Consider the following 13,537-nt stretch of genomic DNA (forward strand, 5'->3'; position numbering starts at 1 on the left):
GGGAAAAGCGTCAGGAGGCCCACAAGCTATGCAGACATACAAATCTGCTACTTCCTGCATTCTGTATTGGGAAAAATCCCCATGTGGCAACAGCCTAAATCTCAGGACCAGTTCGTACTATTAATGGTTATCATACAGTGACTTATGGGAGAGTATGGGACTTGCTAGTACAGGCTGACAGCACAGATGTATGTTTATTTTTAAAGAATTTTGAAAATTAATAGGTAATCTAAAAGACTCATAAGACTACTAACAGCAACTTTAAACAAGTTCAAAAAAGAGGGAAAAATCTTACCGTGCAAGATTTATTGTAAGGTAGACTGTTGAAATGTGAAATAAAATATGGATATTAACATGTGGAAATGTTTTTTGAGCTATCACAAATCCTGTGATAAGGTATATCATAATGTGAGCCAAAAATGTCATCATTGACCAGAACCTATATAAGAAAAAGAAAGTGCTATCATTATACTTATTAAAAGTGTAACAATTATGTCAAGGGAAGGAGATAGACTAGTTAAAGTACAAAAGCTCTTCCTCCTCAAAAAAACCCTCATACAAATCTTTAACCATACACAAGCATGAACAATGTTTTATTTCATTAACACTTTTAGTAGAAGTATGTTAACAATAAATGTTGGACTTCCAGTGGCTGGCAGATACGGATGCAGATGCAGCCTCGGCATTTTAATAATTTCAAGGTCTCCCTTTTATCTACATCAGTTTGTAACTGTTTTTGAGCCAGTGGCATTTTAATTAAGTCTGAGAAGTCTAAGAGGAGGCAATGTACCCTTGTTAGTATCTAGAAGTTTATTCCTTTATGACTCCTTGTGGCGTTCCCACCACGGTGAGACACTTATTAAGGTGTAAATGAGAAACTAATTAAGGTGCAAAGAACTTTCTCTAGAAGAAACTATAATGAGAGTAGCCCTGTGGTGAAGGGTGAGACTGTTTTAAGTTTGTAAAGATTGTAAAGACTTTTAAAAGGAGAATGTTGTAATGGGTATTTTTAAAAGAGACAGAGAAAATGAGTCTTCACCCCTACTTCCAGCAAGTAAACAGACAAAAATGAGTGACTCTTTTAATTCCTGAATCATCTTTTCAAGCCTTTGCTATCCCAACTTAGAATTATTTTGCACCTTTGATTGACCAGGAGAATGATATTATTATTCTGGATGGATGGGAAGATGACTCTGTACCAAGACAGGACTCCTATAAGGGACTCACAGCAATAGGCACTGATGTCCCAAAGCTGAGGATAATAAACTAACTGATCTTGTTCAGCTGATTGCCCGAACTGTTGATATGATTTTTGTCAGGATTAATAGAATGAAGGCAAAAATTGCCCTACTTACCTCGAAGGAGACGAACAGTTCGGGATTGAGGTGTTAGCCAGTTAAATCCCAACTGGGGAATACTAGTCATCCAGTCTCCCAAATGCAGCAACCAATAAAACAGGGTTAACATACCTGTAACTTATGTTCATCGAGTTCTCCTGTGCTGACACACATGGGGACGGCGCAGGCGCAGGCCAGCTGCCGGAGAATTCTTTAACACTTCTATAGCCCCGAAGGGGCCGTTTGTCGCGTGCCTCAGCGACCGTTTTCCTGCCCAAACGGTCACATGTCTTCCCAGCGACCAACGGCCCCTTCCCTCAGTTCTCCTTTGCCGCTGCTATCCAATACACATAGCCATAATCCTTTAAAACATCAATTTTGTTATAATCAACATACTACCGTGCATTGGAATTCACAGCGGGGTAGGAGGGAGGGATGTGTGTCAGCACGGAAGAACTCAATGAACATAAGTTACAGGTATGTTAACCCTGTTTTCATCTTCGTTCTTCTGTGCCTCCACACATGGGAGAGTACCAAGCTTCACACAATAAGGAAGGTGGGGTGAAGTCCAACTCAATTTTACTATATAACAACAGTCCTAGTACCAGGACCAAGAAATAAAGCATTGTACAGTAACATTTAACTTGCTCAATAAATATATACATATATACATATATACACAAAGTGTCATTGTCAGTTATTACAACAATACCCTCCAGCATCCCTTTAGGAAAACAGGGAGTGAAGGACAGCTTTGGCTACAGAAACCTCTTGCTCTGCATTGACATCCATAGCATAGTGTTTAACAAACGTGTCAGCAGAGGACCACGTAGCTGCCTTACAGATATTAACCAGCGGCACACCCCTGATGAGTGCCGAAGAGGCTGCTTGAGACCGTGTGGAATGGGCTCTGACCTGCAGTGGGCAACCCACCCCAGCCAGAGAATAGGCCTTACTAATGGCCGACACAATCCACCGTGACAGGGTCTGCGAAGATGCCCTGTGACCCTTGTCCTTGGCCCTGAAACAGACAAACAAGTGGAGACCATTACGGAAGTCCTTTGTCCTATCTAAATAGAAAGCCAAGGCCCTCTTTAAATCTAAGGTATGAAGGGCCCTTTCCCCTTTGGAAGATGGCTGTGGAAAAAACGCAGGCAGCGTAATTTCCTGCGACAGGTGAAAGGCAGACACCACCTTAGGCAGGAACTGAAGGCATGGCCGCAGGACCACCCTATTACTGTGGAATAGGAGGAAGGGACGGTCAGCCCTAAGTGCTGATAGTTCACTAACCCTTCTGGCAGACGTCACAGCCACCAGAAATGCCACCTTGTACGATAACAAATCCAAGGGGCACGTAGCCAAAGGCTCGAAGGGAGGCAGCATCAGCCTCGATAACACCAGAGACAGAGACCATTGAGGTACAGGAGGTGACACAGGGGGATAAAGATTAAACATCCCCTTCAAAAACTGGCGGGATTTACAGTGTGAGAATACTGTGCCACCGTCTACTTGGGCGTGGAAGGCTGAAATAGCCGCAAGATGGACCTTGAGGGAGGTAACTCTTAAACCCTGCTCCCTCAACAGGCATAGATAATCAAATATGAGCCCCAGGGGGCTACTGGCAGGCACCACTCCTTTAGCAAGTGCCACTTAGCCTCATAGGACCGTCTAGTGGACGGCTTCCTAGCGTTCAGTAAGACCCTCTCCACCTGATCCGAAAACGCTACTGGTGGGGAACGATCCGCCAGGCCGACAGCTGCAGCTTCCTGGGGTCGTGATGGAACAGGCTCCCGTTCTGCAGGAGATCCTGCCGGGGAGGCAGACTCACGTACGTCCGTTGGGACATCTGCAGGAGCTTGGGAAACCAAATCTGCCTCAGCCAAAAGGGGGCCACAAGGATGCAATCCGTCCTGTCCTCCTCTATTTTGCACAGAACCCTGGGAATCAAGGGGAACGGTGGAAACATATAATGCAACCCTTGGGTCCACATAAACTGGAAGGCATCCCCAATAGAGAGGGGGTCGCTCCCTGCCCTCGAACAGAACCTCTGGGCCTTGGTGTTTGCTGCAGTCACGAACAGATCTATGTCCGGTTGGCCCCACATCCGGAAGATCGGCCCAATGTACCCTACGTTCAGATCCCACTCGTGATCCAACAAGAGGACCCTGCTCAGGGCATCCGCCCGAGCATTGTCTGAGCCTGCCACGTGTATAGCTCGAAGCATTACACCATTCCGAATTGCCCACTGCCAAATGAGCGTGGCCTCCCTGCAGAGAATCATAGATGCCGTGCCCCCTTGCTGATTTAGGTAGTACATGGCAGTTGTGTTGTCCGTCTGCACCAACACCTGGCGATTTTGTCGCAGTGCTGCAAAGGACACAAGTGCAAAACGAATGGCTCTTAGTTCAAGCACATTAATATGGAGGTTCTTTTCCCTCTCTGACCAGACATCTTGCACACATACATCACCACAATAGGCCCCCCATCCCAGCAGGGACGCGTCAGTGGTCACTGTAATGTCAGGATGCTGGTAGCCAAACAGGGTCTCCTTAAACAAGTTGTCATCAGACAGCCACCAGTCCAGGGAGGATAGAATAGCCCTAGGGATGGAGAGTTTGAGAGACGGAGGGTGCTGCATAGCATTGTACCTCCATACAAACCAGTTTTGGAGCGGACGCATATGGAGTCTAGCAAAGGGGACCACAGAGGTGGCTGCCGCCATATGACCCAACAAACACTGGATGGAGCAGACGGACTGGAACCGTTTCTGCTTGAACATGGACACAAGACCCTTCAGGAACTTAGCCCTCTCACGGGGGAGCAGTGCCTTACCCTCTACTGAGTCTAAAATCGCTCCAATATAGGAGACGTTATGGTTGGGCACCAGCTTAGATTTTTCAAAATTTAGCAGGAGCCCCAAGCGTTTGCAAGTGCTCAGTACTAATTCTATGTCTTGCACCAGCTTAGTCTCTGAACCAGCCACGATGAGCCAGTCATCGAGGTAGGGAAAGATAGTACAGCCCTCCTCCCGAAGGAAGGAGACCACAGGAGCCACACATTTGGTGAATACACGTGGCGCCGTGGATAGACCGAAGGGCAGCACCTTATACCGGAAAACCCTTTGCCGGTAAACGAAGCTCAGGTATTTCCTGTGCTCCTCACGTATCCCCACATGAAAATAAGCGTCCTTCAAATCGAGGACAGCAAACCAATCCCCTTTCTTTAGCAATGAGATCACAGTTGACAGAGCGACCATCTTGAACTTAGTAACCTTTAAAAAGGCATTAAGGCCCCTCAAATCTAGAATGGGGCGTAAACCTCCATCCTTCTTGGGGACCAGGAAGAACCTAGAGAAGAACCCCCTTACAGATTCCTCATAGGCCATTTCTTCCACAGCACCCTTGGCCAAGAGCGACACTATTTCCGCATCTAGCTCTGCCATAGTATTATTTACAGCCGTTAGAGGTGAACTACACCTAGGCAGTTCTAAAAATTCCAGCCCATATCCCACATCAATAATCGTTAAGACCCATGAGTCAGATGTTATTGACTCCCAGTCAAAGATGAAAGGCTTAAGCCTGTCGGAAAAGTTCGGTGATGCGGCTGGATCGTCCCATCAATACTGCCTTCCAGGACCCTGCTGATCCTTTTGCTGGGCTAAGGGTTGAGGTGCACGAGGCTTGAAAGGCCTACGCCTCCTAGGCTGCTGGGCAGGAGTGTAGTGCCACTGAGGGTGGGCAGGTAAAATGGTAAAATGGTAAAATGGCCGCTGTTGCTGGTACCTGCCCTGGTAGTGATACGGCGTGTACCGTGCGGCATACCGTGGCCTGGGTGCAGGTTTATCCACTGGTGCCAACCCCAAGGACCGTGCCGTCTGCCTGTCCTCTTTTTTCTTCTTGAGGGCCTCATCAGTCGTGGTAGAAAACAGAGAATCTCCTTCAAAAGGTAGGCCCTCAATCCTAGACCTCACCTCCTGCGATAGAGCCGTTGACCTGAGCCAGGAGTGACGTCTGAGGACCACTGCCGAAGCCATCCCACGCGCAGCAGTGTCGGCAGCATGGCTCCCAGCGTTCATTTGCTGCTTGGACAGCCGAACAGCCTCCGTCTGGAGCAGGGACACCACAGCTTTTTTGTCAGGTGGCAAGTCCCCGACATAGGACGCCAGCTTCTCCCATAGATAAAGTTGTAGCCAGCCATGATTGTTTGGTAGTTGGCAATCCTGAGGCCCAGGGAGGAGATAGAGTACTGGCGCCTACCCATCGCGTCGATCTTTCTGCCCTCTTTATCCGGGGGTGCAGAAGAGGGGCCCGACCGACGAGGCTGGATCTCCTCGGCAACCAATGAGGAGGGTGGAGGGTGTCTTGCCAATGACTGCCAGGAGCCCTGCTTGATCTTGTACATCTGCTCTATTCTTTTCGATGTAGCAGGTTGGTCACAGGGCACCTTCCACACTTTCTCCACAATCTCCTCTACCCCTTCCAGCATGGGGAAGCCCACCATCGCCGGGTTTTCCCCGTAGATCCGATGCAGGAGCTTATCCTTGGTCTGTGGTGTGGCCGAGGAGATATCCATCTCAAGGGCTTTTGCCATGCAAGCCATCTGGTCGGAGTAGATCTGAAGATCCTCGTAAGGGGAGCTGGTACTGGGCGCCACGTTGTCGTCTGGGGACGGCTCCAACCACGACTCCGACCTGTAGTCCCCGACACTCTCAGCCTCCTCCTCATCGGAACCAAGCACCGACTCGTCTCCCCGATAGGGTGGAGGCAGCCAACCCTGCCCTGAGGTGGATGGCCTCGGTTCCGACAATTTGAATCCAGCAGGGGCCCCCTTCCAGTGGCAATGGTAGGCCGGGGGGATGTACGAGGCCTGACGATGGCGAGACTCCATGGAGCGCCCAGAACCGACACTCCCCGCTTCAGAACGGCGCCGGCTATGGGTGGAAGCCGCTGGGGACCGGAGCGCAGCTGGAGCAGGTGAAGGTCGGATCCGATGGTGGGTTGGCGGGCTCGGATCCGCAGCCAGGGAGTGATCACTAGGGATCACAATGAAGGCCCCCGGATCCGGTACCTCTTCTGGAACGGGTGAATCCAGGTGAGGGGAAGGCGTGCGAGGGACCACCATCATGACCTCCTCAGTTGATGCCCGACGTGGCGATCGAGAGCGACGACACGTGGCCTTCTTCGGTTTCTTCGGAGGAGGCTCGGAAGAAGCCCTCGGAACCGAAGCCACTTCAGTGGTCGGCCGCTTGCTCGAACTCGGCTTCGGATCCGACACCTTCCTCGGGGTTGGCTTCCCAGTGGCGAGCTGTGGTCTCGGCGCCGCACCAGCCGTCGGATCCACCGATGGCCTCGGGTCCGCGCTCCTCGGTTCCGAGTCCGAAGCCCTCGGATCCAATCGAGTCGAAGAAGCGCTACGGGGCAGTCTCACCGATCCCTGCGCTGGAGAGGCCGCTCTTGACGCCGCAGCACTCGTCGGCCGAGATCTCGACGCCGACTTTGTTGATGCCACTGAGCTCGCTCGGGAACGCTTTTCAGCAGAGGGGCTAGGGCCAGCCATGGGGGAAGGCAGCGGAGTACCCTCGGACATGACCTTCTGCCACAAGGAGGAGTTCAAGCGGGCCTTGCGCTCCTGCCGGGCCTTGTGGGTAAAGCCCTGGCATATTTTACAGGCTGAAACACTGTGGGTCTTCCCCAAGCAAAATAAACACAACTCATGGCCATCGGTCTGGGCCATTTTTGTGTGGCACTGAATACAGTGCTTGAACAAAGCCTTGGAAGCCATAATAGGGTCGGGCAAAAGAGTAGTCAAACAGTCTGATTATAATTACTGAGATAAGAACAAGATCCAAATCAGAAAGACGAAGAGTAGTCAAGTCCGAAGTCCGAAGTCAAAAAACCAAATCCACCAGATCAAGCAATAAAGCACTAAAGCACGGAGCTGCAAAGCAGACGTTCTCTCCAAGCGGCGGCAAGAAGAGAACTGAGGGAAGGGGCCGTTGGTCGCTGGGAAGACATGTGACCGTTTGGGCAGGAAAACGGTCGCTGAGGCACGCGACAAACGGCCCCTTCGGAGCTATAGAAGCGTTAAAGAATTCTCCGGCGGCTGGCCTGCGCCTGCGCAGTCCCCATGTGTGGAGGCACAGAAGAACGAAGATGAACTAAGAAAGTTATTGACCAGGACAACCAAGAGAAAGTGAGCCAGCTCCAGTTAAAAATGCAGCCCTGTAAAATAAGTATATCCACTTGCAAGTATAATGGCCACATGTCCCAATGGAGCTTCAAAAGAAGGGCTTTGTACCATCTAATGGCCCTCTTTGGAATGACAGCGAGTTCAATATATTTAATTCAGGTGGAACCTCTTTGCAGCCACAACCAGGTGCAAATAGTAATGCTCACCTTGAGTAGTCTTGAGCTCCCTGGAAGAATGATGAAGCAAAAAAGAATATTTGCACATGAAGGGGATTTTCCCGATATGGGTATTCGAAAATCAATTGGTTGAACTGCTACTCGTTAAACCCCGTAGGAATAAAGAAGTAAAAGTTGACAACTCAGTGGATGGCCCCTGTCAGATGATGGACTGGAGATTTACCTCTAACAAGCCGCACAACCTGCCATTGATACAATTTTCTCCTGAATATACTATTGAACAGAACTTGTTACATTCATTTTCGGCTCTGCCACACAATGAGTAAACATTGATCACTGTCAGTTTGGAGCATCTAAAACTCTTGGGAGCAAAAAGCGGTCCGATGCAACAAGCTTTAGATGTGGATTCCCCTCAGCTGCTTCTGGCCCCCCAAGAATTGTCCCATAAATAAGACATTCGTGACACCTCATATTACAAGTCAAGCAATTGTAAGCTGTTCAAATGAACTAACTAAAATTCATCTGCCAGGTAATTCTGAAGTTGAATCGCCTAATGCTCAAGGAAAGTTTAACAAAAGGAAGAGCAGAACAATGGAGGAAGTCACAGCATCTAAAAATGGAAGTGTCTTCCTGGACACAGAGGTGGATCTAGACAAGATACTGTCAGCAGATTGACAATTAAAACTCTTATCATGGAACTTGAGGGGCTGGAATAATAACTTCTATTATTTAGACTTTCTTCCATTCTTTTCAAGTTTTGAAATATTATGTTTCCAAGAAACTTGGCTCCAGAACTCGAACTTATTATGCATCCAGGGCTACAGAGCTTATCCTGTGTCATCAATCAAATTGTCTCCAATCAAACTCCAAAACTGTGGAGGCCTAGCAACCTTAATCATTGTAGACCTGACAGTTGAAGTACTGGAGAGCAGATACCCTAATAATATTCAGTTTTTGTTTCTAAAAGGCTCACTTTGGTTCCCTGATACGTTTTAATGTGTATATCCTCCTTTGGTAAGTTGGATACCTTGGGGAAAGTATCTGAGATTCTTTGGCAGACACTTTGGATTTGTTGACCTCCCGATATTTGACTTCCGATCTTGTCCTATATGGCGATTTTAATGCAAGAATAGAATGGGAAGAAGTAGACCAGAAAATTGGTGCAAACATGCAGATTTCTGCACATGCTAAATCATTAGTTCGCTCAGCCAAAAGGTGATCAAAAGGCTGGCAAAAACCGTTTGGAACTGTTCTCTCTGGCTGACCTATACATCTTGCATGGAACCTCTTGGCATGAGTCAGGAGGGACTTTTACATTTCTGTCCACGGGCAGGGCAAGTACAATAGATTATATTGCCATTTCTTCCTCCTTAATGAACTTTGTGATTAGTTTTGAGGTGTTGGATTCTACTCTAAATGATCACTGCCCGTAGAAGTTGGTGATCAAGATTAACAGCAAGGCTATATTGAAATCTGATCTGGGGGAAAGTGAGAGACATGACCACAAGTTAAGGTGACTTAGTTGGTCTGATAGGGTATGTGGTGGTGTGGTGGAGAGAGCCCTCAAGTCAGAGTTGACTTATGGCGACCTCTGGTGGAGTTTTCATGGCAAGAGACTAACAGAGGTAGCTTGTCATTGCCGGCCTCTACAACCCTGGTCTTCATTGGAGGTCTCCCATCCAATTACTAACCAAGGCCGACCCTGCTTAGCTTCTGAGATCTGATGAGATCAGGGTCACCTGGGCTATCCAGGTATCAAGTCTTAAATCAAGTCATTTCAAATTTCGAGATGAGCTCATTGAGATCTGAATTATTGTGTGATAATGCAGACACTATTAAGATTACAGAGTTGTACATACCTGTAACTGTTGTTCACTGAGTTCTTCTGTGCAGACACACATTGGGACTGCGAATGCGCAGGACTGCCGATGGAGAAACTTTTCTAGCTTCTATAGAGCTCCGTTAGGGACCGCTCCCCCTAGATCATGTCGGATAATCGCTTTTCCCGCCGAAACAGTCCTGTGATCCTTGGGGGAGTGGCCCCCTCTCCCTCAGTTCTCCTGAGCCGCCGCAAACCAACTAGATACCACCAGAGAGTTCACAGCAGGGCAGGAAGGAGGGATATGTGTCTGCACAGAAGAACTCAATGAACAACAGTTACAGGTATGTACAACTCTGTATTCATTTTCGTTCTTCTGTACATCCCCATATTGGGAGATTACCAAGCTACACCACAGACACACCAGGAGGTGGGGTGAAACTCTCCAACTAAATTTTATTGGTAACTATATACAGAAATGAAATACTATGTAAGACTATATATACTGGCATATGTATAAAGCATACAACCATGTTGGTTGAAGAGCACAATAACCTGACATGTAATGATCACAATGTTGTAAAAATAAAACATCTTTCCGATCGTACAAAGCATACTGTGTCATCCTTCCCCACCTATTCTCTCTCTTTTTTTACATGAAGGAGTGTAACAATGCTTTAGCAACTGCCACATCCTGAGACATATTAATATCTATCGCGTAGTGTTTAGTAAAAGTATCAGGGTTAAAACCAAGTAGCCGCTTTGCATATATGTGCAACCAGGACTCCCTTTAACAAGGCAGACAATAAGGCCTGGGACCTGGTGGAATGTGTCCTTACCCATTAGGGGCAAGGAACCCTGGCCTGTTGATACGATGCCTAAATAGTAGACACAATCTACCTAGAGATTGTCTGAGCAGACACTCTCTTCCCTCTATCGTGTCCCCCAAAACATAAATAAATGTTCATCTTCTCTAAAGGCCTTTGTCCTGTCTAGATAAAAAGACAGGGCTCTCTTCAGATCTAAAGAATGCAGAGCCCGTTTTGCCCTTGATTGCAGATTGGGAAAAAAGGTTGGCAGACTAATCTCCTGTGTCATATGGAATGCAAACACCACCTTAGGCAAGAATTTAATACATGGCCTAAGCACTACTTTATTTGGATGGAACCTTAGAAAGGGTGGGTTGGCCCTTAAGGCAGACAGCTCATTCACTCTGTGGGCAGATGTTAAAGCCAAGAACAAGAAAGGGGGGGGCGGTTTCACTTCCACATAAATAGTACACCAAAGGAAAAAGAAGTGAAAGGCACAGTCATGAAAATACTCGTAATTTACATATATACACAAACTGCAAATACAGAATCTTCAGTCACTACAAGGTAGACATTCAGAGTCCCAGTAAAAATCAATCTTTCACCACAATGGGTAAGTATACAGTTGACAACCTATGGAGCTATTGATGTGGAATGGTGATTGAACTGAATTAATTTTCCTGTTGTTACATTGTGGCCTGAAGAAAGACATTTTGGTCTGAAACGAGCGAAGAGAAATTGCCGGCTCGTACTCGTTGCCATCTACTTACTTTGCCACTTACCTGCTTGGAGTGCTGTCCTTCGGACGACGCGTTATGCCATAGCTTGAACCTTCGGGAACTGTATACTTACCCATTGTGGTGAAAGATTGATTTTTACTGGGACTCTGAATGTCTACCTTGTAGTGACTGTAGATTCTGTATTTGCAGTTTGTGTATATATGTAAATTACGAGTATTTTCATGACTGTGCCTTTCACTTCTTTTTCCTTTGGTGTACTACAGATGTTAAAGCCACCAAAAAACAGACCTTCCATGACAGCGGTTGCAAATAGCATGTCACCAGAGGTTCAAACGGGGGTAACATTAATTGTGACAGAACTAGCAACAATGACCATTAAGGGACCGCTGTACCGCTGGGGGATGCAAGTTCATCATTCCCTTCAGAAACCTCTGGGAAATTCGGTGAGGGAAAACTGTATTTCCTTCTACCCACTCATGAAAAGCTGAGATGGCAGCCAAACGTACTTTGAGGGAAGATGTAGCTAGGCCTTGTGATTTTAAATGGCATAGATAATCCAAGACTGTGTATAACAGGCAGGATACTGGTGAGACACACCCAATAAGAAAAACGCTTCCACTTAGACGTGTAGGAATGCCTAGTAGAAGTTCTCCTAGCATTAAGAAGCACTGTTCACACTTCCTGAGAGAAACCATCTATTGAGGGTATATTCGCCAGGCAGTCAAGTGCAGTCGCTTGGGGTCGTGATGGAACAGAGTCCCCCGTGTGAGGATGTCCGGGGCTGAGGGTAGTGTTATCAAGGTCTGTCTGGACTGCTCTAGTAGGCTTGGCAACCAGAACTGTCTTGGCCAAAACGGGGTGATCAATATGCAGTTTGTGTTGTTTTGTTGGGTTTTACAAAGTATTTTGGCAATAAGGGGAAATGGTGGGAAAATGTAATATAGCCGGCCTGTCCAAACAAACTGAAAAGCATCCCCTATCGAGAGGGGGTCGCTTCCTGCAAGGGAGCAAAACACTGGGGCTTTTGCATTGTCCACTGTGGCAAATAGATCCATGTCTGGGACACCCCATTCCAGGAACACCTGATTGTGGTAAGCCATGTTTAAGGACCATTCATGATCGGTGACCAACATTCTGCTGAGCACATCTGCCCTGGAGTTTTCTGTTCCGGCTATGTGAACAGCTTACAGAGACACCCTATTCGCAATCACCCACTCCCAAATAGCAGGTGCTTCTTTGCAAAGGATCAATGACGTAGCTCCATCCTGCTTGTTTATATAACACTTTGCAGTGGTATTGTCTGTGTGAATCTGGATACTTCTGTTCCATAGGATGGCTGCAAAAGAAACAAGAGCGAATTGTACAGCTCTAAGTTCGAGAACATTTATGTCCAGTGACTGTTCTACCTGAGACCATTTATCCTGAACAGAAAGGGAACCACAATGGGCACCCCAGACAAACATAGAAGCATCAGTCATCACTAACATCCCAACGTTGTGGCCCAAAGGGCATACCTTATAACAGGTTGGATTCAATAGCCCACCAGTGAAAGGAGCGAACTACCTGTCTGGGGATGGAGAACCTCTGGTATGGGGAATGTGACACTGGGTTAAAGCGCCTAACAAACCAGTTTTGTAGGTTTCTCATGTTCAGGCATGCAAAGGGTACTACAGCCGTGCTAGCAGCAATATAACCTAGTAATCATTGAATTCTACTTGTGGCCTAAAACCTATTTGTAGAAAACAAATGTACCAGGGAATGAATCTTTCTCACTCTATCAAGAGGTAATGTTGCCCTGTCTAATATCGAGTCCAGCTGTCAGTCCCTGGCAGTTAGATCCCCAAGTTCTCCACAGTTAACACACAGGTGTTCAGTTGAAGTAACTTTATTAAAGATCCATTCAGTACAAGGTGCTCAGACAGTGAAATTGGCAAAGTGACGTAGATAGGATCAGCAGAGTTAGTTATAGGGAATATTCCCGCCTTTAGGAAAAACGACCGTTAGCCGGGGGGGGGGGGTGAGACATTGTTTTAGACTAGACAGTGAGAAAGATGAATTTATCTTTAGTTCTCAAGAAGGCTACATCTCGAGCCGGTTTCCACTGGCATTCAAGGACACTGGCTCAGTGAAGCGAGAAAGAGAAAGTAAAAATTTGCAAGATAACCTGCTGGCATTACAGCCATAAAGAATTTCCCATAGTCTCAGAGACCAAAATCAGATAAAACATACATTCATGGCAGATATGCAGGAGGCATATATAACATACTGCCCTCCCCAAGAGTCCTCCCATCCTTACAAAGGACCTGGTTTATGCGGATAAACCTTATGAAATTTACATACAAGTTTAGGGGCATTTACATCTGAAGCTTGTACCCATTCTCTCTGCCCCTCATCAAAATGTTCCAAGCAAATTAAGTAAAACAATTTTCCCAGTTTCAATGTAGAGTCCAGAATGTCTTTAACTTTG

General features: G+C 47.0%; 1 protein-coding gene across 1 annotated transcript in view; it reads right to left on the reverse strand.

The window, feature by feature from the left end:
- Window positions 1-13,537, reverse strand: part of LOC129323476 (sodium/hydrogen exchanger 10-like) — a 430,138-nt gene that overhangs the window by 345,325 nt on the left and 71,276 nt on the right. Inside the window, exon 7 of the mRNA XM_054970016.1 lies at window positions 296-439. Within this exon, the coding sequence (XP_054825991.1) occupies window positions 296-439 (144 nt within the window). The remainder of the gene's footprint in view (window positions 1-295; window positions 440-13,537) is intronic.

The sequence above is a fragment of the Eublepharis macularius genome, chromosome 2 (assembly GCF_028583425.1).
Source record: "Eublepharis macularius isolate TG4126 chromosome 2, MPM_Emac_v1.0, whole genome shotgun sequence".
In the NCBI taxonomy this organism is placed as follows: domain Eukaryota; kingdom Metazoa; phylum Chordata; class Lepidosauria; order Squamata; family Eublepharidae; genus Eublepharis; species Eublepharis macularius.